The 27,428-nt window shown below is 41.4% G+C and overlaps 1 protein-coding gene across 3 annotated transcripts in view; it reads left to right on the top strand.

Annotated features, from left to right (window-relative positions):
• Positions 1-27,428, top strand: part of VAV3 (vav guanine nucleotide exchange factor 3) — a 252,339-nt gene that overhangs the window by 110,050 nt on the left and 114,861 nt on the right. For all 3 annotated transcript variants that reach the window (XM_053247816.1, XM_053247819.1, XM_053247817.1), the window contains 5 exons: positions 140-208; positions 1,423-1,509; positions 2,807-2,892; positions 3,989-4,121; positions 6,429-6,538. In XM_053247816.1, the coding sequence (XP_053103791.1) occupies positions 140-208; positions 1,423-1,509; positions 2,807-2,892; positions 3,989-4,121; positions 6,429-6,538 (485 nt within the window). The remainder of the gene's footprint in view (positions 1-139; positions 209-1,422; positions 1,510-2,806; positions 2,893-3,988; positions 4,122-6,428; positions 6,539-27,428) is intronic.

Below are 27,428 nucleotides of genomic sequence, written 5' to 3'. Positions count from 1 at the left end.
AATTGGATCACCTCGTTTTCTACCTAAGGCAAAATGGTCCTTTTTTATCACTGGAACTCAGTAATTCTTCATTTGAGTGCAAAAAGTGTAAGCTATCTTCAGTGGCAAATAAGAAATACCTTTGTATTCTGCAATACAGGAACTGGTAAAACATACTAGTGACCCAACCGAGAAGGCAAATCTAAAACTGGCACTTGATGCAATGAAGGTAAGTGTATCTGATGGAATGTTTGAATAAAGCTCCCTTGTTTGAAACTTTTCAGAATTAAAGGTGAGCAAAACCTGTCTTCTTGTTTATGTCTTCCTGTACATTGGCATTACATGTCTGGGACAGTTATCTACGAAAGCAAATATGCAATATAAAGCAAATATGGAATATTCACAATTGAGACCCAAATAACTGTTGCACATGTATGCCTGGGGAGACCTGAGTTCAAATCCCCATTCACCCATGATACTAGCTGGGTGACTCTGGGCCAGTCACTTCTCTCTCAGCCTAACCTACTTCACAGGGTTGTTGTGAGGAGAAACTTACGTATGTAGTATGTGGGCTCCTTGGAGGAAGAGCGGGATATAAATGCTAAATAATTAATAATAATAATAATGTTTCCTGTTCTAAAAGCACAGGTAGCACTACGATGCAGATCTAAGTAATTGTTGTGCATGACGTGGACAATGGTTTTAATTGTTGCTTAGTTCTCGCATCATGTCCCCACTTTGTTTTGCAAATAATGTTCTCAGATATGTTGCCTGTTTTGGACTCTTATCTGTAACAGTAATAAATATCATTTTCTGATTGGGACTAGAAAATAATGGATATTTGTAGCATCCCTTTCAATGTTATTGGGGTAGGGGAAGGTTGGCCCGAAGACAGTGAAGTCCTATTTAGACATTACATCTGTAAACATGTAGATGCTTTTGTGTGAATGACCATACATGATTTTGGAAATGAACCAGAGTACACCCCCCCCCCTAAAATGCAGGCTACAGATGGGAAGTGTACTAAAGTTATGTGCATTGAACATATGTGAATTAATGAGTGTACATACACTGTACTTAGATTGTACATGCATTGAACAGAATGTGTGATAATTCATACACCACACTCTGCTGGAATTGGGTCCATGTTAAAGTTTTAAAATGTTCCCACTTCTGCCTCACAATTGGTGAGCAGGTTGCTCATCTTTTCCTCCCAGTCATAGAAATATGAGCCAAGGAGCCACAATTGGTCTGACACCTGTTTCTCTAGGGTACATGTGGTGAAAAGCCATGCACCTCCCATGTTATACACACTAATGCTTTCAATATGTAGTTGCTTCTACTCTTAACACGGAATAGCCCTTGGTTACACTTCTAGCCAAGTGTTAAAATTTAGCTCATAGTTGTCTCACTCCAGATTCCCTTCTGTCATCTTTCTTTTAGGATTTGGCACAGTATGTAAATGAAGTGAAGAGAGATAATGAAACTCTTCGTGAAATTCGACAATTTCAGTCATCAATAGAGAATTTGGTATGTGTTTGTCCTGCAATGTTCTAGTTTTGCTTGATTATTTTCCTGGCATCCTGCACCTTTTTTATTCTGAAAAGCAGAAGTTTGAGCAAGTCTATTGGTTTTAGGCCTGGCTTTAGTGCTGGGCATGTGTGGAGACCAGGTGAGTACTAGAGCTATGTTGCCATGCATGAGCTGCTGGGGGCAGTGCTGCTGCACCAGGAAGTTGCCTGGAGCAGCGTTAATGCTGGTAAAGACCTGCTTGCTTACTTTTAAAGATGCTTCTCATCCTGCCCCCCAGTGCTGCCCTTGAACTGCCGAACCGGTTTGTGGTTGGCCCAAACCAGTCTGTGGACCCGCGGTTTGGTCCAAACTTGGACTGGACTGTGAGCCCTTGGTCCGCACACACCCCTAACTTCCACCACTCTGTAGTATTGAGCAGCCTTTCACAAGGGGAATCAGCTCAGCATGCAGGCTAGGAGGCCTTCTGTTCTAATTGTGACTGAACTTGACACCTAGATAGCTGTGTGTTTATATTATTAAATAGCTGTAAAAGTGTCTTTGTGATAGCTTTAGAGGCAAAAATGTATGTTACATGTAGCATTTTGTTTGGCCAGAAGGCAAAAAGCAAACCACTTTGCCTAACAAGTGCTCCGCAAACCCGGGCTATCTGCTCATGAGTAGCCGCGGCGCGGCTCCGCACCACAGCTACTCATGAGTAGACCCCTAACCGGGAGGCAAAAAGCTGCCTTCCGGCTTTGGGGGTCTCCTCAGTATGCCCTGCGCGCTCATGCAGGACATACTAGGGTTTCCGGGGGCCGCACGGCCCCCACTCCTCCCAGCTCCCGCCAGCTCTGTCACGGAGCTGGCAACCGTGTGGGCGGCCAGTCCAGCCGCCCAGGGCTCCCTGCTCGGTCATCTGCGGGGAGAGCGGGCTTAGCCTGCTCTCCCCGCAGTTTTGCAGAAAGTGGGTCTCACAGATCGTTGAGGTTAAATACAAGTGTGCTCTGAGTCCATGTGTGAAACAACCTGTCAGTCTTGCCTCTTCAAGATGGGGGAAAGCTTGGGTACCTTTGCTAGCTTTCCCTGGCCAGAGGTAGGGAAACCAGTATTTATCAAGAGGAGAAGGCAGCATGAACATATAAGGAACTGAACAGGGAAGTGAGCAAATTCTGGTGGGCTTGTATAGACATAATTTCTTTGTGAAGGCGGGCTTAAAGGGGGGGATATGCTGTGATTTGTACTTTTAGCTTCCTCAGGAAACTGACAACTGCCAATTAAATTGTTCAGTAATGTAATGAAATTCCTATGTTTCTAGAACCAGTCACTTTTACTGTATGGAAGACCACAGGGTGATGGTGAAATAAGAATTACAACCCTGGACAAAAGGGCAAGGCAAGATAGGTGAGAAGAGTCCCAAGTTTCATCTTTGATGTACTTTATGGTACACCATATGTCCTGGTATTGAAGAAATTCTTACAAAGTATGGTAAAGTAACTATTGGTGGTTATAACTTTGGAAATCTTGCTATTCATTGTGCATGCATCATACATTTAGGTTTTTTTTTTAAATGTAGCATTACAAAAATTACATATTAAGCAATATATTTCAGCTCTGACACATCACTCAGATATAATGGTACAGACTCATTTCTCCAAGGTGGTGAAATTCCAGCTATGATGCTGCAGGGGTCAGTTTCCTTTGAATGAAAGAACACTGGAAACTTATGGTGTCTTTATAGTATTTGCTTTATTTACAGATATGTAAGCAGGACATAGTGGAGGCAGATGTATTTCCAGAAAAGGCAGGAAGGAGTGGAAATGCGTTCGGATTATGCTTTAATTTAATTGGGTTCATTTTTCTCAGCAAAAGGTGCTATTTTGGAGTGAGTCAGGTTTTCTCCAAAAGAGCAATCCTCCCTAGGATTTTTTAAAAACTTTCTTATTTGCAAAATTGCAATCTGCCATTCTCTCTTAAAGAGACCACTTGCTACAGATTGCCTCCTTTGAAAGAAGCTGTTGTAATTCTTTTCCTCCCTCAAAAGATAGCTGAAAGTGTGTGTGTGTGTGTGTGTGTGTGTGTGTGTGTGTGTGTGATTGTTTGTGAAAAGGATCCCGTTTCACTTCACCCTTTTGGTATTTGCTTCCTAAGATGTGAAATATTCTTGATGTACAATGTTGTTTAGCATTTGACAGTTGATGTACAATGGTATTTGAGATATGAAAATTCTTGTTCGAACTCTGTCAATATTTGATAATCAGTGGCTTCTGATTTGATATTTGGCACCTATCAGAAATTAATTGAGAGATTGTAAATAAATATGAGGTACTCAAATTGCAATTCACAATCCAAATTCCAAATGTTGAGGTAAAACTTCAAGTTTAGTGTTTGACTCTTTAAATTATTTTGTTTGAAATTTCAGTCAGCAGTGCTCCACAAAGATTTCCAAAACTTTCCTTGAAAAATCTGAGTTCTTAAAAATTGGTATGTTTTCCCACAGGCATATATTTTTATTTGACTTAGCTGTAATTGTATGCAAACGGCGAGGTGATAATTATGAAATGAAGGATATCATTGATCTTCAGGAATATAAAATAACCAATAACCCTACTACAGATAAAGAGAACAAAAAGGTAAGTGTAGAATGTTACTTTATTCATAAGATGTGCCACACTGATATTCACAGATTTCTGTAGCATCTAAGATGTTTTGTAAGCATGCAGCTTCACATTTATTTATACATGAGCTTTTTTTAATTTCAAAGCGGGAAAATGAGATGAACCAGTTAGGATATTTGGAATAGAAAACTATATACAGGAAGGCCTCCTTAATTGTGGGTCCAGCATTTGTGGTTTTGCATATCTATAGTTGGGTGATGGACATCCAACCTTGGTATATACAGGGGAGGGAGGCAAAAAAGGATTAAACCCATGTGTCCATGGGTTGGGGGTGGCCGGAAATGACCTTGGGGGTAATTTATGATCGCCATTTTGAGTTCAGCAGAGATTGGGAGACATTTTATGGCTCATTAAAAAACAACCCACAATTTTCGACTGATTTTTGATCAATTTATTGTTTGGGGGGGGGCATTGCTGGACTGCTGGGGACTCACTGAGAAATGGTAGGCCACTTCCTCTCGTGTTTTATAGGGCCATTTAACCACTTTTTGGAATTTTCCTGACAAGTCTTGGATTTCCATAGATCCAATGATCCGCTATTCACGGTTTTTGTATCCATGGAATCCCCGCGAACACTGGGGTTCTCCTGTAATTGACTGTCATTTACCAGAGAGATCATTTATATGAATGGAACATTTCAAGACAGTGAATAGGCATGTACAATTTTGTTCTACTTCATTTTTGTAGATACAAATGAACCTCTTTATTTGCAGTTCTGTGTATCCTCACTCCCCAAAAATGCACCCGACCTCAATATCTGTGGGTACAGAAAGGGTTAAGATCTACATATCTGTGGTTCCAAAGTCATTTCCAGCCACCATTTTGTTTAAGGGAGCCATTCTGTGGCTCTTCAGTTAATAAATAAATAAATCCCCCCATGGTTTTTTTGGTGAAATATTGAATTGGCAGTCTTGCGGGGGGGCATTGCTGGATAGTTGGAGACTAAATGAATTTCAGTTATTTCCACCATTTTTTGCTCTTCTGACTTTTTTGTTCTCCAGGAACCTAAACCCCCAATTCCCATTCACTCAGTGACTCATTATCCACTATTGCATTATCCGTGGAAATTGGTAGCAATGGAACTCCCATGAATAACGGGGTCCACCTGTAACCAATTCCCCTTTCAACTGGAGGTGAGGCACCTCTGGCACATTAGTCAGCTTAGGACCTTTTCTGCTTTTCATCTGACCCTTTTCTGCTTGCTCATTGTTCCTGTTAAAATGACTCCACACATTGGTTTTGATATGTGGTTCGAAGGTCCTATTTTTCTATAGGGACATAAGTAGCCTGGAAAATCAATAGGAGTGTTACTTTTTGTTTTCCTCCCTGGTAGCAGCCCTCATTTGCTTCTCTTGGGTCCTGAGAAGACTGATGCTTGTGGCTGAAAGATGCTGAGTTTGTACATAAGCAAGGGAGCAAGCATACCTTTGTTTGTAAGCTGTCTGGTGGCATGCATGTTTTTTGAGATTTGTATGTTGTAGTGTGAGTGTTGTGAACTGGGAAGTTCTCAATTTAAATCTTGACTCATATTTGTGTTATGGGGATGATGACAGTAGGAAGTGTGGTGTGTTTTGGTTAATCCATTCATTGATCCAGGACAGCTTTTGAATTGTGCTTTAGTTACTTTTATTCCAGTCCTGGAGTAGAAGCAGAACTAACATACAACCAGCCCTAAGAGCACTGAAGGCAGTAAATAATATCTGTCTCATTAAACTGTTAATATTCCTGATTCAACTTTGTCTTGTCTTTGCTTACCACAACTCTTTCCTCTGGATTCTACACCAAGTAATACTTAGCCATTCTATGTATTATGCAGTGATCATCTCAGGGAATATGATTCAGGCTTGTAGTAGTTCAGACTGTCAATGGAAAACAATATTTTTTAATGCTTCCCCATGTAAAATAAACTTTTCATGTAGAAAACTAGCACATCAGAGAGAGATGTTTTAGCTTCCTAATGAGCTAGTTTATGATATACAATCTAGGGAACTTTTTCATGTAGGGAGGCAGTCAGAAACATGAACTTTGCACACCAGAAATTTAAATTGGCACTGACCTTAGTCCTATGCCTCCTTCCACATTGTGTACAGAATGGCTCTCAAATGTATGGGAAACTCTTTGAACGTTCTAAATTGCTACATAAATGCTAAATGTGTGTGTTGGTGGTTATTGGTCAACTGGAGATTGACAAAATATGGTCTCCAGAGGTTCTGCATAAATTCTAAATAGATAACTTTTTGAATTGCCTTTTAATTTAAACAGTGGTCTTATGGCTTCTACCTCATCCACATACAAGGACAAAATGGGCTGGAACTCTATTGCAAAACAAAAGATTTGAAGAAAAAGTGGCTTGAACAGTTTGAAATGGCACTGTGAGTACCTCTGTGTGTTGCTATACAAAATGAATTTCCGTTACTGATTGCAATTAATTGTTCAATAATCCAGCAATGATTTAATATTGCTCATTAAAGTAGTTTATTGCACATGCAAAGTCATTAAAAAAACCCACATTCTTAAAAAGACTTTTGGGCTATCAATAAGGCAAATATGAAATTCTTCCAAGGTAAGAAAGAGGGAGCTCTAAGCTACATTTTGGTGCCTAATTTTCCTCCAAAGATTGTATCTTAATGCTCCAGTATCTAGGGAAAATATTAATGGATTTAGCAATAAATATTTAACATAATTGTGGTTGATGTTGCTATCATTGCATTGGTAAACTAAAATGTATTATTGAGGGAGATGGGGATGCTGGCTTTTTTCCTACTGGCTTCTAACTAATTTATTGTGTAGTATTTGGATCAGGTTTCCTGGCTTATTAAATTTGACTTCAAGGATTTCATTCCTCTCTCCTTTTTAATTCAACAACAACAACAACAAGAGTGTTGTGTATTACAAAATCCTTTCAAAGAGATATTAAACAACTGTGTAGCCAGCTGAGCTATAGTTATGTTGTGTCGGGGATTTTGCATTCCCAGCTAGAAAGTTTTTTTTTAAAGCAAACATTGTGTTTGCCATTTATTTGATTTCTGATGAGCTTAATGCGGTATATAAAAAACCTAAATCCTGTAGAATGTGTTAAAATATTGATAATGTTTATATTGGTTGTAGCCCAGAGAGGAGGGGTTCCATCATTACATTTTCTTCTGACCCTCACTTACACATACAGATTTACCTGTGCAAAAAGCTGTAGCTACTTAATTGGAACTATGTACCACATTAGTGCTCAATAGAAATTGTATACAGCTCTGATATTATGCATATCTTATGTACCATCCAGTGACAAGTGTACTAAGTGGTAAATGCTGTGTTTCCCCTTGCTAAATTAAAGTCAATTTCTCAGTTGCGAAAAGAGAGAATCCTGAGACTATGAATTTGAGGGGCCACTTTATCTCAAATGAACTTGCCCACATGCTTTGATTAACAGCAGAGGTTCTGCTCTGTTTCCTTTACACATTTGAGGTAGGTGGGTGCTAGAGATTGGGCTTTTTCATCTGTGGCACTAATACTTTGGAGCATGCTCCAGTGAGATGCCTGTCTTGATGTGGCTATTTCAACAGGCATCTAAGAGCCAAAGTGCATGTTTCATTAAACCCACCTTTAATAGACTGGCTTAACCCAGAAATGGACAGCAAATGGCCCTTTTATCTTTAAAAATTAGCCCCAGCTGTCCCAATCCCAGGGCTGAGAGGTTGATGTTTTTGCACTGAAAATCCCCCACCCAAAGTGATGATTGCCTATACAGCTGATCCTGTTCTGTAATCTTTTCTATAACTATCTTACAGTCCTAAGAACCCAGAGGCAATATTCAACCTTGGTGTAGTGTCTAAACTCTTAGTTACTACCCAACACTAGTATCTCCCACCTGTACTTATGATATAATATAAAAAATGTTTCTGTTTTGCTGCATAAAAGCTTCTTTTCCCAAAAGCTAGCAGTTAATCATGTGTTTCTAAAAGGAGATAGTGAGAACTTGATTATTTCCACTTGAAGCTTTAATACATCATGCAGCTCAAATGACCCAGCTAAAGCATTGCATATTTTTTAATGTGAACCAACAATTGATACTCTGAGTGATTTACTTGGCTTTTGCTGCTGCTTTGATGAAGGCATTAGTGCTTTTAATGCATTCCAGTTGTCTGCCTTCCTGCACGTATGCTGTTGGCTATTAAAACAGCATAGGCTTGTAAAAATGTTGGGCGCCAGCCAACAAGCAACACCACTCATAACTGTTCTTTACTAAAGGTGATTTGTTGTTGTTGATTATCATAACTGAGTAGAACCAAGGGATTTGGTGGTGCAGTAGCTTAATGTGATTGACTTCAGTGTGGGTTTCATTTTGGCTTAGACTCATGATTGAAAATTTGATTAGTGGTCTCAGTCAGTGCATTTCTAATGGTGTCTTGTCCACACCAAAAAACCCACATTGCAACAGTACATTTTTCATGATTCAGCCAGCCTAGATTTGCCATCAAGTGTATAACTGACAGGTAGCCATAGCCAATTGGAGCTCCCTGGAAAATCTAGTGGCATGCTACATGTGTTTCCTGCATTCATCTTTGTACATCTCAAAAGACAATGTGTGTGTGTTCTTTTTTCAAATGATTTTTTAAAAAGACACTGAGAACTCTTTTAGGCCCTTGGAGGTAGGATGACTAGCATTTAGTAATAAGCTGATATAAGTTGCTCTGAGCCTATGAGAAAGAGCAGGATATAAATCAAATAAATGAGGGATATTCCACATCTGTTTAGGGAAAGGAAGAGGTTTAATCTAAACAGATGTGCAATATCCTTCACTTATTTATCTTGTTTTCTTACCTCAAAACCCCTTCCATCTCTTAGTGCTTGGGAAATAAGAAAACCCTGTTGGATCTGAGTGACATATTTGGGAGATGCTACAACACTCTGTTGTGCTTTTCTTCCAATATGAAATAACAACAGATAATCTTAACCAATCTTCTTTTTTCCAAGCCTCCGGAGAGTGGCTTCCTATAATGTAATTTGTCAGGGGAACAGTAAGTCTCAGAATTTTTGACTCTTTTTTTGGGGGGGGGGTAATAACCAGAAGTCTGCTTGGCTGGGTAGTGTGTTCATATTGTTCGTAGCAGTCAGTGAAAGGTTAATCAGAAGTAAGGCATTCACATTAAAGGGTTTCTGCTCCTGCTTCATAGAAGTTGTCTTTTAGCCCCTGGTCTACTGAATGCTGGCTGAACATGCTCAGAATCTTTAACATTTTGAGCTACTGTAGAACTTCTGGTGGGAGGGGAATGGCACCCATTAATAATACAGCAAAGCATTAAAATATGGACAGATTTTGTGTGCTGAACCAAGAAAATACAAACTTTGTCAGCTTTACTAGTTTGGGTATTTTTCTTTTGCTCACGGAATGAAAGGAGCAGCACAGGTAGTATGCAAACTGAGGGAATAAAATACTGCTTTATTGGCACTATATGTTGTTCTCACCCCGTTTCTCTTTTTGCTGTGCAGTCAACAGATGATTTCACTGAGAGTTCATGACATCCAGATAGCTTGGCTTGAAAGCCTGCAGTTACTTGACTTGGAACTTATCAGAGTGTAAACTAAGCATGTAGTTTACCTCAGAAGCTTTCTGTTTCAGTCTACTGTGCAGCATCTTAACCTCTCACTTAGGTTGAATTTCACCTGTCATTATGATGTTCACTAATTTATTTTAGTGCCTTTCTATGCTTTCACACAGTCCTGCCTAATCCTCTGTAAATTTTTGCCATCAGCAGAAATGTTCCACTTAGTTATTCAAACTCTCTTCCAAACCATTAAAAATAAAACCAAACACTTATATGTATTCACATGATGAGGTCCCCTTCCAAGGTATACAGAAGAAGACTTGTGCAACAATACTTTAAAATATATATCTTTGCAGTTTTTAATTCACAGTTTTGCAGATGCTCTCCCTTTTAAAAAATGTTTCTTTTGTAGTACAGTGCTGTCTATTGATACACAAGTTCTTCCACTCTGCATATAACAGCAAATCTTGACATAGACTTCCTGTTTGTTCCCATTTGCTTAAAAAGGCATGGCCACAATCCAGGCAATACTAGCTAAATTGAACTTGTTTCAACTTGAATCTGATATTCCCTATCAGATGTGTGGCAGCCTTTTTTTCATGAGGCTGTACCATTTCAGTGTCTGTAGCACTTCAGTTTTAGGGAATCACATATTTGAAAGGGGGGAGGTTTTAGATGGTTTTCTCTGACATCTAGTTTTCTGTATGCATGGAATTTGCTTTGTGTGGAAAGTAGAGAAGTGAAAATCAATTTGGGTCGAATTGTGCTGATTCAAGTGATTTGAACTTGAATATCGAAACACCTGTAAATTCAAATCAGCGACCTGATTTGAGTTTGAATTGAATCCACGCTGATTCGAGTTCTAATTGTTTTGAGTGATTCGAGCATGTAGTGGATTAAAGCCTTTGTCTCAGAACAAGCTCACATGATGGAAAGAAATGCTGAATCATCCCTGCTGGGCTGCCTGGTTAGGCTTCTCCAAAACTATTCTCTATTATCAGTAAGTTCAAAATGCTTCTGCCACCACCCCTTTTGTCTACAGAAACTCTCTGGGCTTCGGGTGGGATAAACTAGAAAAAAACTCTTTTAATTTGGCTCTTGGACAAGTACAAAAATCTTCCATGTACAAGTCTACACATGGTGAGAAAACTGATAGCTGCTGAACATTTGAGGATGCGTTTTCACCAGAGAAGTCACCCTTGGGCCCCCTTTTTCTGGAGTTAAAAACCAACTTGGAGAGGCATGTGAAAATAAAAGAACAAAACCCCCCAGTTTTATTCAATTACTGCAGGCTGCTTCCATCTGAGGCATCTAGCTTTATTAGATACATTTGGTTACACTAAACCGCATTTGCCATTTTGTCGTCCACTCATCCAGTTTGGAGAGATCTTTTTGGAGCTCCTCACAATCCATTGTGGATTTCACTACCCTAAGTAGTTTAGTGTCATCTACAAATTTGGCCACTTCGCTGGTCACTCCAACTTCTAGATCATTTATGAACAAGTTAAAGAGCACTGGTCCCAGTACAGATCCCTGGGGGACCCCACTTGTGAAAACTGTCCATTTATTCCTACTCTCTGTTTCCTGTCCTTCAGCCAATTACCAATCCACACATGAACCTGTCTCCTCACTCCATGACTGCTGAGTTTACTCAAGAGCCTTTGGTGGGGAACTTTCTCAAAAGCTTTTTGGAAGTCCATGTATACTATGTCAACCATATCATCTTTATCCACATGCCTGTTGACACTCTCAAAGAACTCCAAAAGTTTAGTGAGGTAAGATTTTCCCTTGCAGAAGCCATGCTGGTTCTCCTTCAATGAGGCCTTTTCTTCTGTATGCTTAACAATTTTGTCCTTAAGTATGCTTTCCATCAATTTACCCAGCACCAAAGTTAAGCTGACTGGCTTGTAATTTCCCTGATCCCCCCTAGATCCTTTTTTGAAAATTGGAGTCACATTGGCTACTTTCCAGTTCTCTGGTACAGTGCCCGATTGTAGGGGCAAATTCTATATTTTTGCTAGGAGATCAGCAATTTCACATTTGAGTTCCTTTAGAATTCTTGGGTGGATGCCATCTGGCTCTGGAGAGTTGTTAATTTTTAGTTTTTCAAGTTTCCTCCCTTGTCACCACAAATTGGTCCAGTTCCTCAGCCGCTAAACCTGAAAAGCTCAATTCTAGAGAAGGTATATGGTCAGTATCATCCACCGTGAAGACAGATGCAAAGAACCCATTCAGATTCTTTGCAGTCTCCTTATTCTCCTTAATAACCACTTTCACACCCTCATCATCTAAGGGTCCAACCACCTCTCTGACAGGTTTTCTAATTCTGATATATTTAAAGAAGTCTTTGTTATTCCCCTTGACACTTCTAGCTATATGCTCCTCAAGCTCTCTCTTTGCATCCCTTATTGTCTCCTTGAATTTCTTTTGCCAGGGTTTGTTCTGTCCTGTTCTCATCATTTGGGCAGAACTTCCATTTTCTGAAGGAAGTCTTCCCTATTATAGTTACCCTGACTCTACTTGTTAGCCACGCTGGCGTCCTCCTGGACTTGGTGGTACCTTTCCTCCTTCTTGGTATACATTCCAACTGAGCTCTAGTATTGTGGTTTTAAGTAAGTTCCATGCTTTCTGGAGTGATTTGACCCTCCTGACTCCCACTTACTTGCTTCTTACCAGTCCCCTCATTTTTGAGAAGTTTCCTCTTCTGAAGTCCAATGCATCTGTGTTGGACTTGCTTGATAATTCTCCACTCGCATATATGCTGAATTGGATCACACTATGGTCATTGCTACCAATGGTTCGGCAACTCTGACATCTCACACCAGGTCCTGGGCACCACTCAGGATTAAGTCCAAGGTTGCCATCTGGTTGGTTCTGTGACTAACTGTTCTAATGCACATTCATTTAGCACATATAGAAATTTGACCTCTCTGTCATTACCTGAATGTGAATTTACCCAGTCTATGTGTGCGTAGTTGAAGTAATCCATTATTACTGCCCTGTCTCTTTTTGACGCCTCTCTTATCTGTTTCTCCAACACCAGGTCAGCATTTTGATCCAAAGGGCGATAGCATGTCCCTAGTACTCTAGCTCACCCATCTTGGCTCAGAGGCTTCTGGCATTGGTACTGTATATAGACACATACGCCGGGTCCCTCACCTGGTGTTGGCATGTGCTACTTACATTTACATTTAATATTCCGCTCTTCCTCCAAGAATCCCAGAGCGGTGTACTACATACTTAGGTTTCTCCTCACATCAACCCTGTGAAGTAGGTTAGGCTGAGAAGGGCTATACCCCTTACCATCATTTGACCCATTTGGCAAGCTGTCCTGTGTTTCCTTCTGCTCAACTCCTGGCTCTACTCTGTCCCCTTCTGGTTTATCTGAAACATGTTCACCCTCACACGTTAGGGAATTTTGCTGGCCAAAGCAGAAACCACCCAGTTCCTGCTGACAATCCCCCAGGTGTCATTTTAAAAGCTGCTCTGCAACCTTCTTGATTTTAAGTTCTCCTTCTTCTTCTTCCCCTCTACTCGCTTCTGGTTAAGGACCATGACTGTATGAAGGGCCTGGTCTGGACCCAATGGCATCATCTCTGCCTCAGTGCCCCTCTCAGAGTAACAGTTCTTTTAAAGTCTGGGGCTTGGAGGATGTTTTTTGGTTTTTGTTTAACTGAGGGCTACTTTTAATGCCTCTAAAGCAGTTTGACACTCCCTCCCCCACATCTCCTTCTCCTCATTGGGTTTGTTGGTCCCGGCTGGCCTGAGGACTGGGACCTGTTCTCCGGGATCAAATACATGCTACCTGGTGTGTGGGCCATGCCAGGTCTTCTGCTCTGTTTGGACTTCCTGCAGTTCGTGCTGCAGAAGGGACAGGGTCTCTTTCAGTGCCCAGAGTTCAATATATTTTCTCACTGGCGGCTTTCCCCTCTTGCTGCTTGGTTTTCTGGCACTTCCGAATGGCTTGAGATCTCCTTGCTTCGTGGTTGGCTTGTTATCATACAAATCAAGTGCTGTCATGGGCAACTGTGCTCCCATTGGCTGGGTGGAGGGAGCGGGGGGGACAAAAAAAAGGAGGGAATTTCAAAATATTTTCAAAGGGCTTGGTAAGGTGAGGCAGAGAGAGCCCTTAATGTGAAGGACTTTGGTTATGAAGTCAGCTGTATATCCCCCCCCAAAAACAAACTCTTATCTACATGGTGTAACATACTCTCGGCCAATCCTTCAGACATACCATTCAAGCTAATATGATGTTGACTTGGTTTCATGCCAAGGACTGTGATGTCTCCTATCTACATGGCAAGGATCAGGATCAGTGATGATTGACACAATATATATTGCAGGGACTGGATGCTCATTTACAGTCAGCATGTTGGTGCCTGTGCAACCAAGTACTATATCTTGAAAAGCCCCAAGTCTACATTAAGTGAGCATCAAGCCCTGTAATATTTGAGCTGTGTGTCCCTTAAGGACATTTTTAAAATAAAAACTTGACAGCTGCCATGTTAATGGCATTCTTATGCTTTATGTGTGGTGTTAAGTTTAATTATTGTAACCCAATTTCTGTTCCTCGCTGAAACAAAAGCAGGTTACAAATTTTAAATAAAGTTTGGGATTTTTAAAGCTGCTTTTTTTACTTTGTTTTCTTTTCCTATCAAAGCCTCAATATCCCATTCCATTTGGTTCAGAAAGTCACAAGGATGGGAATTGGCCTTTGTTTATACTGATTTAGTTTAGCTTGGGCAGCAGTAGAGGGAGCCTATTGTGAGCTCCATTTCATATGCTTCTTGCATTATGCTTTTAACTTAGTGGTCAGTTCAAGTCAAACCAATCATCTCCTTCAGAAACGTGTGCTAAATACATATGTATTCTTCTTCAGAAGAATATACATATATTCTGCAATATACAAATGCAGCTTCTTCAGAGGGAATATTTGATCTCTGACATATTGAAGAATGACGCATTCAATTAAAGCTGTTAATGTTAATATCTTATCTGAACAGCATGGGACACCACTTCATGTTAACACCCTGATAAATCTATCATTTTATGTCTGCTTTTATCATGGTGACATTCAGTTGTGCTTGTTAACTTTTTAAAGGGGATGTTCTGTCAGTTTTTGTGAAAGTGATTTCTAAAAGAAGTGGTGGAGAGCAAAATATGTAAACTCTGACACACAGAGTGTGTTCGAATTTCATGTACTAAAGGAATGTACTAAGGAATGCATAGATATGAGAGAGCTGGCTGTTGGTAACTAAAGTTAATTCATGATGGAGCTACATGTTGGAAAAGGAAAACTTGCTGCTCTCCTATTTTGAAAGCTTAGAATAATCTCTGTGAGCCAGATATTGTGGTTTGACAGACAGATGCCATTCTGCCATTCTCTTACCCCCAATCATTATGAAGTTCTGTGGACCAGACACTCTAGCTGGGGTTGGCATCTAGCAGTATGTTGCCTCTAATAGCCATCCTGATCTACTCTCCTTACTACTTCCCTATTGTGACACTAGTGGACCGTGCTGCTGTTCAGTGTTAGGTAACAGTATTGCTCCTAAAATATTGGATAACTTTGAAACCACCTTAAAATTAGTAAAATAAAAGCAATAATAATAATAATACACACTTTGTTAGCTGCCCAGAGAACACTTGATTATGGGGTGGCTAACAAAGTTGTTTTGTTATTATTTTATCACTCGTTCAAAATAGCTTGAGCTGTTAAGATTTAAAACTTCTGCTATTTATTGGAAAAATTTGTAGTTGTACTTATGGAAATGCAGCAAAACCTACGTGAATAGTTTTAAAGGTAGACAGTATTTCTGTAAAATACATTATTTCCTTTCATTTTTTCTTTTCAGTAGTATCCCTGAGGAAGAACAGCCTTGATTTTGAATGCATTGGAACTTGTTTTGCATTTCTATTAAATTGCTTTTGTTTCTACTTTGTGAACACTTATTGTCACTTATTTGCAATAGCAAGTTTTGGCTTATGTGCGATAGCAGCTCTTTCTTCTCTATTGTACTTCCTAGAACTGTATCCCAAGTTAAAACAGAAGCTCCCACCTGTGATGACCCCAATGGGGGTCGTCGAGGAGGAGTCCTCAGATGAAGACTCAGAGCGGGGCAGCAGGTTGAGATTCTGGTTGACTTAGCAGAGCTGGAGCTGACAGGCTTGCAGGCCCCTCTGCCTCCTTCCCTTTCTCCTCCTGATAAAGCCTTGGAGTTGCCCAAAGTTGAGGTGCTTCTCCCAGATCCCTGGCAGCGATGTTTGGCCAAAGGGAGGAACACTGCAGGTAATAAAGTCTGGCCAGAAGGAACAGGTGTTCCAGCTCTGACCTGGCTGCATCTCCCTGACAAGGCTCAGCTGCAGTGATGGGTGGGACTCTCAGAACACAGCCTATTTAGAGTGGCCTGAGAGCTGGATCTGTGCTGGAAACAATGTCCATGGTGATCAGCCATGACCGTGAACAACCTTGACCTTGGAACCAAGCCTGTTTGTCTGGACTGACTAAGATTATATTCACCCTTGATCCTGGTGTCTGTAGAATTCCTGGTGCTGACTTTAGGCAATGTTTTTGGACTATGCTCTGTCCCTGTCCCTGTTAAACTGTGTCTGGTGGCTCCCCCATCCCCTCTGAAGAGAGTGGTTCCCAGCTGCTGGGCAGCCGGCCAGCAGGTTGTTACATCACCTCTGTGTGAAGTCTTGGTGGCCCCATTTTATCTGGATAATAAACACTGGCTAATTTTAAACTAAAGCATTGCTTTCATCTATTCTTTCTAAGACAAGGTATCATATTCAACTTAGGACAGAGAAGCAGCTTGGGATAGTGGTGTTGGGTGTGGGTGTTGGGTTTTGAGTGGGGGAAATCAATGTAGATGTAAACCCAAGCACCTCCCACTACTATTTTTGATTAAATGTGGAGGGGGGTGGGGAGTCTTTTGGATGATGATACATGCAGCTGTGTGTTGTGTCCAGTTTGGGCATGAGATGAATGGCTAAAATTAGCCTTCCCTATTTAAATAGAACTGGGCACATCTACTTCTTGCATGCAAGTTTTAATCCCTTGATTTCTAAACAAGTGTAAAGGTCCTGGTAAACAAGGGCTTTTTATTGATGAACATTTCTGCTTGACATACAGCATTTTAGCTTACATATGCAAAGTACTGGTTATCTTTTTGATAAGTCTGAATTTAAGAGCAAAGCTTGGTAATGCACAAGGTAACTTGCAAAGCCATAGTTGCCCAATGTGGGGTTAAAAGCCAGTTATTTAAAAACCTGGCAAGAACATGCGGGATGCAGTTTGATGAGGTCTTTATCCAGCTGTGGATTGGTATGAATGAAAAATGGTACCTTCATATCTCTTGGTTATTACAATCCATAGAGTGTTACATGAATAAATCATTGTGAACCAGAATTGTTCTTACATAGGAAGAAAAAGGCTAAAGCATGGTCATTAGCCTGATTGAAACAATGCACTACATATCCAGAAAGCTAGCAAGATTAAATCCTTTAATCTGTAAAAGGGCAGCCATCCTATGATCAAATAAGCAAATTTCCTTGCAAAGTCTTAGAAGTAAATTGCATTCTCTTGATCAAAAGCACAGTTTATGTGTGATACATTTAATTTAATTAGGCAACATGCCTTTCTGGTAGAGATCCTTTGAAGTGACAAATCTGGGATGTATGAGTATTAACATATGGAGGCTTGATTGATTGATTTAATTCAGTAAACCTCATCCTTCAAATATTATTTCTAAGCTGCAGCTAGGAAATTCTAAACAAACAAAGAAAATTTCTTTCTGCGCAATAGGAATAGAAGGAAACAATTTATCTTGGAGGCATAGTGAGAGAACCTTTTAAATGTGAACATGTCTTGTATTATTTTTTCATTATTTGTTTGTTTATTACTTTTATGTACTACCTAATCAAAAATATCTAGGTGGCTTACAAACCAATTAGAATGAACTAGTTAAAAATACAAAAATTAAAACATGATGTAAATAAAGCATTTGCAAGTAACATGGCATGGAATTGAAATTTTCCTCTTCTGTGGGAATGCATCATTACAATGAGATTAAATGTACATAAGGTTAACCATGTACAGTACATAGCTACAGTGCCACTGTCTAGCCCTTGCCCAGATGTGCTATGTAGTTCTGCTCCCCTTTGACCATGAATATAGAGTCGGACTGAAGATACAAATACTGTATCCTAGAGCACTCTTCAGATTTTTTTTTTTTTTTAGGCAAGGGGAATTACATATTCATGAATAGTGTCCTGAGAGTGTGCCAGGAGGCCCCACTCTGGCACTCCAGTCTTCTGATCACAGAAACAATCTCCTTCATTCTTAGTGTTTGCCTTTTCAGATAAACACCAAAAGCATGGATAGCAGGGGGTGAGGGTTGTTGTTTTTTGGGTTTTTTTTTGCAAGCATCAGTACCAGGTCTGGGCTTCCAGGCATACTCTTGGGAGTACATGAGTACAAGGTCCTTTTTGGGGAGTGGGGGGTGGGATGTCTGAAGAGGGCTTGGTAGGGATCGTTCCTATGATCAATCTGGCATTTCAAATCATAGGAAGGATATTTTTCAGGTCTGTGTGAGTCTGTTCTGACAAAATGCTGTACTCTTAGTCAAACAGCAGATGGTGTTATGTCATACATCAGTGCGGGTGATAATAGCTAGGTATGCTGTACACAATTACTTAATCTGTTAATGGACTCGCAATACCATCGACTGTTTCGGTATGTTTCTGAGGGTTCAGGGTACACCATTATGGATGGGAGTTGGTTGATCAGTGATGTAGTTACAAATTCTGGTAGTGCAGGCATTCTCCATGACAGCTCCCATGGCCATGCTCACCCCAGCATCCAGAGAAGCCAAAAGGTATTGGTGCTCTGTCCCTGCATGTCCCCACTCCACTACTCCCCTGGAGTTCATTCTGAAGGCTTAATTACAAAAAATTCAAAGATATTGCTAGTTAATTGCATGTTTCAGACTTAGTTGCATGGTTATGCTAACTTCAGCATATAGTTGAATATTTGAGCAAAACCCTTGCTTCATAGTGACTATCCAGCACTCTTTGCACTTTCCTTGCACACCTTTCCTATCAACTGTAAAAATTTCTTCCTGTTCTTGGGTCAACTTGTTTTCTTGCACAAGCCTCTTTCCTCTACTAGGTTTTGGAACTCATGGGGGAACAGTCAAAAATGAAATAATATGTTCAGAAATAACAAGGTTTATATAATCCACAATTTGTTATGGGAACAAGTTGTTATGGGGGGGGGCAACAAAGTTTATTATTATTATATATCCAAGATAAAAATCTGTTCGAACATCAGGCAGGCTTTCAGATGAGCTCAGGTCATTCAAAGTTATCCCCACCACCTTCCCTCTCCCCAAAATTTACTTTCAGCAGGAGCTATAGTAGGGCATATAGGGCCATGTATGAAAGGGAGGGCTGCTCCTCAGGCCTCATTATGACCAAAGCTGCTTTTCTTCCAGAGCTGCTGTTAAAATGGGAATGTACAATTTGGGAAGGGGTGAGTGGGGCTTTCAAGGATGGCTGGCAAAGTAGACGGGTGGCAAAGTTTATTTGGAATGGGGTGAGTCTTGCAGAAATTCTAATTCTTCAGAAGAGGCCTTTTCTGATAATTATCTGGAAAAGCTTAAGGAAACTTGTTATAAATAGAGCTTACTTAGCCTTTGCTCAGATTTGCTGTTTCCTGAATAGGTTTCATTTTTAAGTCAAAGGTTATCTTCCTCAGTCACCATGTCTTGTCTATCTGCCCTTTAATTGTCCTGCTTCCTGGGAAGTCCCAATACTTGTATTATAGGGAGGTCAGAGCGGTTATGCTCCTCTACTTCTTGTTGCGGTCTTGTTGGCTGCTGTTTTGAGAAGACTACAGGGGTCCCTGATTTGGCTAAAAGTCAGAAGATGGGACATATGGATTTCATTAAGGACACACTCAGGGGCATAGCAAGGTTGGAGTAGGCCCAGAGACAAGATTTTAAAATCCCCCCCCCCCACTGAAGCTCAGCTTATGAAGTAAAGAAATCTTAAATGAGGCTGAATAGTGGTAACAAAAAGCATAGTAGAACATCATCCTACATTTTCTTTTTTAAAAGGTTTTGTAAATTGTGGACGATGCAAGTCATTTAATGGTACTAGAGAAAGATATGCTGTTCTGGTAGCCCCAGGTCTTAACACTCACATCAATTTTGGAGGATGAATACAACGGAAGGAAGCCCAGGCGGGTGCGCGGCTGGGGGAGTCAATCATGTGACTTGCCTCTGGGGGCCCCCCAAGGCAGTGGGCCCCCAGACAGCTGTCTCCCCTTGCCCTATTATAGTTATGCCCCTGGACACACTACACTTTCTCCCCATATATTATATAAAATACATCTTTGGGAATTTGCTGTGACTGCTTTTGGATATGAGAGAACCAAAGAATGGGCTCTTTCAGATGTCACATGAGCCAAGATTAAATCTTGGCTTCATATGACACCTGAGCCTTCTGCACATGTACTTCCCTCTCCCTTTCACATATAAGCCTTGAAATAATTCTACTTTTGATTGTGGTTAGAAACAAGCCAGGATTGGTCATGTCCAAACCAACTTGATGTCTTTGAAATAAACCGTAATCTGAATCCAAGATTTTAGGTTGGTTTTGAATAAGTCAGGATTGGTCAGTTCAGCAAGCATGACCAATCTGGTTTATTTCTGACTGCAGCCAGAAATCTTTTGAGGTGTGAGGGGGAGCACATACTCTAGAAGCTCTGAGACATCACACAAAGCCAAGGTTTAATCTTGGCTGTGTAAGGCATTTGAACTGGTCAAATGTAATAAGCAAAGACTTACAAATGTGACTTGCCACAAGATGAAGTCTGTCTCTGTTGGAACATGTTTTCCATCATGTTTAGGATTGGACAATTGGCAGTTACATGAGGCTTTCAGTTACTAAAACATCTGTATGCTGTATAAATCTAGGAGAGCTTTTATTTTGGCATGATGCAGTGCCCTGTCGTTAGCATTAATAGAAGGGTGACTTAATTAGCCTCACCAGAAAATTGACTTTGTTCCTATGAAGAGGGCAACCAGGAAACTCTTAGTCATTTTAATGTAAATTTTATATAAATTATTTTAATTTAAATTGTAGAGGATTTGATTTTTCCACTGCTAAAATATGTTGGAAAAATAAGAACACAAAATACAATGTAGCACAAAATCAGATCACCCCAAAGTCCTTATGTACAAAATTATGAAGCAGTCTAATGATCAGTCTGGGAACATTCACACTCCCAACTAATCCACAATCATTTGGGTTCTTGCCTTAATGGCCAAACTTTGGAAAAATGACTACCCTTCTTGTATTGTGCTACTGTCCCCATATCATAGAGTATCTTATCAGAACAGCAGCCAACCTATCGGGAAAAATGTTTTAGCAGTGGAAAAATCAAATCCTTTACAATGTAATGAATGATTGTTCTGTGGCCATGAGATCAACTGATTATGGCCTTCAATCTGTGGCCATGAGATCAACTGATCATTCATTTTCTCACATAGTTCTAGCACTCCTGGATACCTCTTTCCTTCAGCTTTCTATAAATGAGTGTTGCCTCTCTAGCTCCTGATGTCTTTAGACCTGTGTGAAGGTTTCACAGGAAGCCACAGTGTTAATATAGTGAGCTTCATGAAGAGAATAGTTAGGAAGTTCATTCTGTAAATGCTGGTGCTCTCTTCTGCTCCCCTCAAAAACTAGTTGGTAGATTGCCAGTTCTATTACCTGAATGTCCGTATCAAGTTTTATAGATTATTCAAGAGAATGTGGATAGGACCGAAAAGCATGGGGAGAGAAATGAGTCTCCTGTATTTCTACCGTTTCTGAGGGCCAAATGACCCATAGGCACAGACTTAGAGAAGTCTGTCGGAAAGAAATGATTACACATTTGTGTAGCAACCACAGAAAATGCTTATCTGTGTGACAAGTGTTACTTAAGACTATTGGGTGAGAACCTGTCTCTCAATAGGGGGAACATTCAGTCGTGTGGTTTCCATCATCTGCAGTCTTATACGGTGTCAGCTGATGGATGCAGGGAGCATTGTGGGTGCTGGGTTTGGACACCTAGCGAGGGAGAGGGAAGAAGTAGCCAGCTGGGCTGGTAAAGAAAGTGCTTGATGGTTGGACAGGCCACACATCCATGCCTGGCTCAGGGAACATTTTTTGTGTCAGTGTGCTGATGCAGGGAAAAGGAGTGTGGCTGGGTGGGGTAGCGCATGTGGCAGCTGCAGCAGGGGTGGCAAGCATGTTGTCTACCTGCACAGCCCATCCTGGCTGACTTCTGTCTTACCATCTGTAGTTTGCATAGGCTAGTGGTTTACTGTAAGTTTTATACTGATCTCTTACATTGTTGTGTCACTTGTTTACCATCTGATATGAAGTTTAGCTATGTTTTAACAAACCTAGCTAAACCTATTTCTTATCATTGAAATTTTATGCAGAAAGGTATATCCCCCCTAAAAATAGACACTTTTTCTAATTGTTGTGGGGGGGGATTAATTAAATTGAAATTACTTGGCATCTAGGTGGAAAGAGGTGAGTTGTTAATTAAGTGCCCTAGGAAAGCAATTTTTCAAGATTTAATTGAAATGTTTGTAATGGGTTTAAGCAATGACTCTGCTGTGGCCTTCTCACAGAAAGGTGAAAATGTGCATAGTTTTTAATTGCTGAAACTTGGCCAGTATTGAATAGCTGCTGGAAAAGCAGTAGCTTAGGAAAAAAGGGAAAATGTGGTGTGATTGTGTACTACATATTCATCAGTGGGAGCAACATAGTAGAGGGAATAGGCTTATTTAGGTTAGTGACAACTGTGGGTATAAAAATCAGTGGTTATCGGTTGATCCTCAACAAATTAAGGCAAGAAATAGGAACATTTCTGACTATTGCAAGTGTAAATCTCTGGCGTAGTTGTCGCACAACAACTGTGGACTCCAAATGACCTTGGAAGCATTTTACTTTCTGTGCAGGGTTTGTAAAGAGCAGCTCCTCTAGCCTCTGGGGTGATTAATATAAGCAATGCCTCCAACTAGCCCATGAAGCGTTTCCCAAATTGGTTTCTCTTTCTTTTAGGCTAGGAAAAAACGTGTGAGTAGGGGGTTGGCAAGATTTTGGGCACCTAACCTTTCATTATTATGATGTATGGTTTATATAGCATCATCCAAATACATGATCTCTACAATAGATGTGAGGACAGGTCCCTGCCCTGAGGGCTCATAATTTAGAAACAGACACAAGGGAGATGACAGAAGGAAACTGAAGCCTTGTAAACATGAGAAGAATGTGCAATTATTTCATGTATACAGGCTTAATTGCAACAGGGTATAGGGACTAAATGCTGTGGATATATTTGCCAAGCTGCCTTGAACCCTGAAAGAGTCTAATAATTGTTTGCCATTTCCTAAGTTTGGCATCTGCCTATTTAGTTTTTCTTCCCATGGCTTATTTCTCTGGGCGAGGGATATTAGATGACTTTGACTGTGTGGCTGATCGGGCATGCTTTAAGGGGTTTGCTACAGAATTCTAGATAGTGCAAGAGTTGCTGAGATCTGTATTAGCACTGCTATGAAGTTCATTAAGCAACAAATATTGGATGTTGAGTTACAACTTGAAGCAGCTAAAATGTCAAAGGGTGTGTATCTCGGTGATCAGATATTTAGCTCAAACCCTGCTGCATACCTAAGAAATATTACACTTCCTAAATTCAGACGTGCTCTATCGCTGGCGTGATTAAATGTGCTTCCATTGGCAGTGCTTTATGGGAGGTTTAATGGGGTCCCTTATTCTTCCCGGCTTTGCCCGTGTGGCTCAAGCGCTGTGGAGACCACAGATCATGTTATTTTATATTGTGACCTCCACAAGGATATTCGTATAAATCTTATTTTACCTTGGCTGAAGACACATCCTGGACATCCAGATGAATTCTATCTAAATGTCTTATTGTCTAATTTTAATTCCAAGTCTACTAATTCAGTGGCTAAATACTGTTATATTGCGTGTAAGCGCTGCTCTCTGGTTTACGATTCTGTTTCTGGTCAATGTCTGAAATAAAGTGACTGTGACTGATCTGTATTAGCAAGACCCCATATTGAATCTTGCCTCTGCCCTGAATTTACTACATAGTCTTGGGCAAACCAGTCTCTTCGCATCAATTAAAATACTTACTTCACAGCATGGTTCTTTGGACTACAAGAAGATAGTGTATGCGAACCACTTTGAGCCATCAAGAGCTTGATACAAATACACTTCTTTATTCTTTATTTTGTCCAGATGCTTGAAGGTTTTTCTCCTCTTAAGAGTATTTCAGAAAAGAGTAGAAACTGGGAGGAGCTATGGTTGCTGGAATGTGAGGCCACAAGATGAACCCAGAAGGCAGGAACCACTATCGTTTTCCTCCATTAGACAGAACCAAAATGAGGAGGTGGAAGGGAAAGGGGGACGCTTACAGAGCTCAAAGGTCTGAGGGGCTGCACGTGGCTCTAAGCCCACTGTCATGTGGGGTATGGGTAGATGCTGAATTGGAGATTATGCTTGAAGATGTGTATGTGTTGACTTATTTTCCTTATATTTATAGGCCCCGAATGAAGATTTTGTGAGCTTTGCTGCAGTCAGTCATAAGCATGGCTAGAACAGTGAGCTGCTTATTCATGGCCTTTTCTTGAACAGGCGGAGAGTTTATACTCGAGAACCCTTTTTCAGAGGACAACCAGTGAAAGAGCATGGTGGGGGAGTGCAAACGTGGTGGCAGACTCTGCCCCTAACCAATGCGCATTCAGGGACATGGTTACCTGAACAGACCCTATGTGCATGCACACACGCATGCACATGCACACACTCTGTAGATGTGTATGCATTTCTGCATGACTTTTCCAAGTTTTCTTTTCTGTTTTTTGATTGCAGAGGGTCTGTTCAGGTGACCGACTGAGCTTGGGGCTTGTAAGACCATTGACCTGATTAAACATGCATAGGATAACCTGTCATCTAAACAAGAAGCACATTCCCCCCCTCCCCATTTTGTAGTCTATTGAGTAAGTTTCAGGAACCAAATGACTGTGTATTATGAGGATTGCGTCCCAGCACATCTTATGCAGAGTTAGGCAGACCTACTTGTGAAAATAACCCAGTCCTGTTCAAAATGGTAAGTGTAGAAGACAGAGAGGCGAGTCTCATGGGTTTGGCGGGAAGAGCGGGCTTAGCCTGCTCTCCCTGCAGACAAGCATGCCGGCAGCCCTGGGCAGCTGGATCGGCCACTTACACGACTACTGGTTTCGTCACGGAGCTGGCAGGGATCGGGGGCCTTGTGGCCCCTGGAAGTTCTAAGATGCCCCACGTGAGCTCACGGAGCACCCTCGGGGCTGGGAGGCTTGTTTCAGCCTCCCAGTGGGGGTCTCCTCATGTGTTGCCACGGCGCAGAGCCACGATGCAGCAATACACGATCATATAGACGGGGTTAGCGGAGCGCTTGCTCCGCTAACCTCATCTAAGGGGAGGGCTACCTAAGTAGGTTACCCGCTTTGAGGAAACGGGGCTCGCCTGTGAGCCCGGTGGTTCTCACACTCGCCCAAAGGTGGGCTAGGCTCCCTTAGTCTGCTTTTGGCTGATAGTGAGAATCTCCTCAGTGACTTTTTAAGGCTAGTCACACAATCACCCCAGGTGTGGACAGGGTGGCAGGGCACAAGGTAGGGTTCCACCTACCTTCCCTGATCTTCGGTTACATCTTTGGCATGCCACCATGCACCCACATGATCTGTGCTGCTCCATGCAGCGTGGATTGCTGGAGGCCAGGACACGTTTCGCCAGCCTCCAGGAATCCCTCAGTGCAGTGTGTGTTGAGCACGGTGTATTGGAGGATTCCTTGGGAGTTGGGCTCTCTAGTTGCCCAATTCTGTGTGTTCTCAGGCTGTATGCAGTCCAGGCATACACACAACCCCGGCATCGGGGTTAAGGGCATGCTTGCGCCAAAAGGCTGTGGTAAAAAGTAGAGTTAGGCAAGGTGGCACTGGGATTGGCTTCGATCCTGGCACAGCAAACGAGCAGCCTAACCCAGGCTGGGCTTCCCCCTAATCTGGGTTAGGCTGTTTGTAAGAATAGCTGCCTTGTTGGATTGTGAATAATCATTACAATTATATAAAGTTTAACGTGGTTGTGAAGAAGGGGACTGTACAGGGATGGGCCCGGACCGGTCTGGAGGCCATTGTAAAGGCCTCCGGACCAGTCCGGACCTGGGTGGTTTGGTTCGGGGGTGGGGGGTAGCTTTAAGAGTGGCGGGAGGGTTTACTTACCCCTCCCGCCGCTTTCCTGCTCTGGCGTTGTAATGTTACGAGTAATTGGGGCGGCAGGATACCTCCATGCTGCCCCTTCCCCAATGTTGCTCTTAAAAAAACCTCCCAGTAGTCCTTTGCGCGCGCACAGATTGTGTGCGTGCACATATAAGGGGGAAAAGTGATGTTAATGTCACTCTTGTTGCAGAATGTGAGCTGTCTGCGTGGTTTTCAGAACAAACACCAGTGCAAGGTTTAAGATAACTTTACTTGTGAAACAAACAAAAGAGGTACTTAGATAGAGATCAGTATAAAACTTGCTGACTCACACACAGGAACAGCAACAGATTAGAAATTCCTACCTAGCCCAACCAGTACAGAGGAAACTACAGTGCCCCCTCTGGCTTCCTAGCAGATTACATGCAAACTATACACAATATGTTAGACTGCAGCTGTTGCATATCCCAACAACTCTTCCCCTAAAGAATGAAAACCCTGTACTATACTTTGCAACACTTTCCTAATATATTCTCTTAGGAGAAGCTATGAAATAGTGATACATGTTTAGGAAGATGCATACTGAAGCTCTGTATGGTAGAAGTACAGTTGCTTTCTACTACAGTCTTTGTGATGATAAACAGTGCAGCAGAACTTAAATTTGATGACAGATTAAACTGTTCTCTGATGTCAGGGGACCGTATCCTCAATTTAAAGCATGAACCAGTGCTGGCAAAATTCCAATTTCCTAGTTGTACAAGTGTCAGTAAATCTCATGCTGGTGCCGAAGAATTTTAAAATTATTTACCCAGATTTACTGTTAATACAACTTTATTTTGCACATTAGTTATAAGAACAGCCCTCCTGGATCAGGCCCATCTAATTGAGCATCTTGTTCCACACAGTTGCCCACCAGATGCCTCTGAGAAGCCCACAAGCAAGAGGTGAGGGCATGCCTTCTCCCTTGCTGTTGCTTCCCTGCAACTGGTATTTAAGGCATCTTGCCTGTGAGGCTGGAGGTGGCCTATAGCCACCAGACTAATCGCCATTGTCAGACCTGTTCTCCATGAATTTGTGTATCTGTGCATTTTTAGTTCATGTTTCAGTGTTAAGACAGCAACTGATTCTGTGGATTTTCCTCTCTGTAGGAGTATTATTCCCCCCCTGTCCAATTATACTCATTTACATATTTATTGATTTAATGCCTCCACTATCCCCAGGGCTCAGGGCAGGTAATTAGCATTTATGCATAGCAGATAAGATCCAACCCCCTTTCCACCTCTAAATGCAAGCAGATTTTTCTGGTTACTGTCAGGCAGCAATGCAAAGCAATTATCACTGTATCACTGGACATCTCCCAGGACAGGAAATTATGAATCAGCAGTGGAGACATCCTCAGTTTTTTGTGGACCTCT

This window comes from Hemicordylus capensis, chromosome 4 (genome assembly GCF_027244095.1).
Source record: "Hemicordylus capensis ecotype Gifberg chromosome 4, rHemCap1.1.pri, whole genome shotgun sequence".
NCBI lineage: Eukaryota > Metazoa > Chordata > Lepidosauria > Squamata > Cordylidae > Hemicordylus > Hemicordylus capensis.
This window is presented reverse-complemented; position numbering and strand designations above follow the sequence as displayed.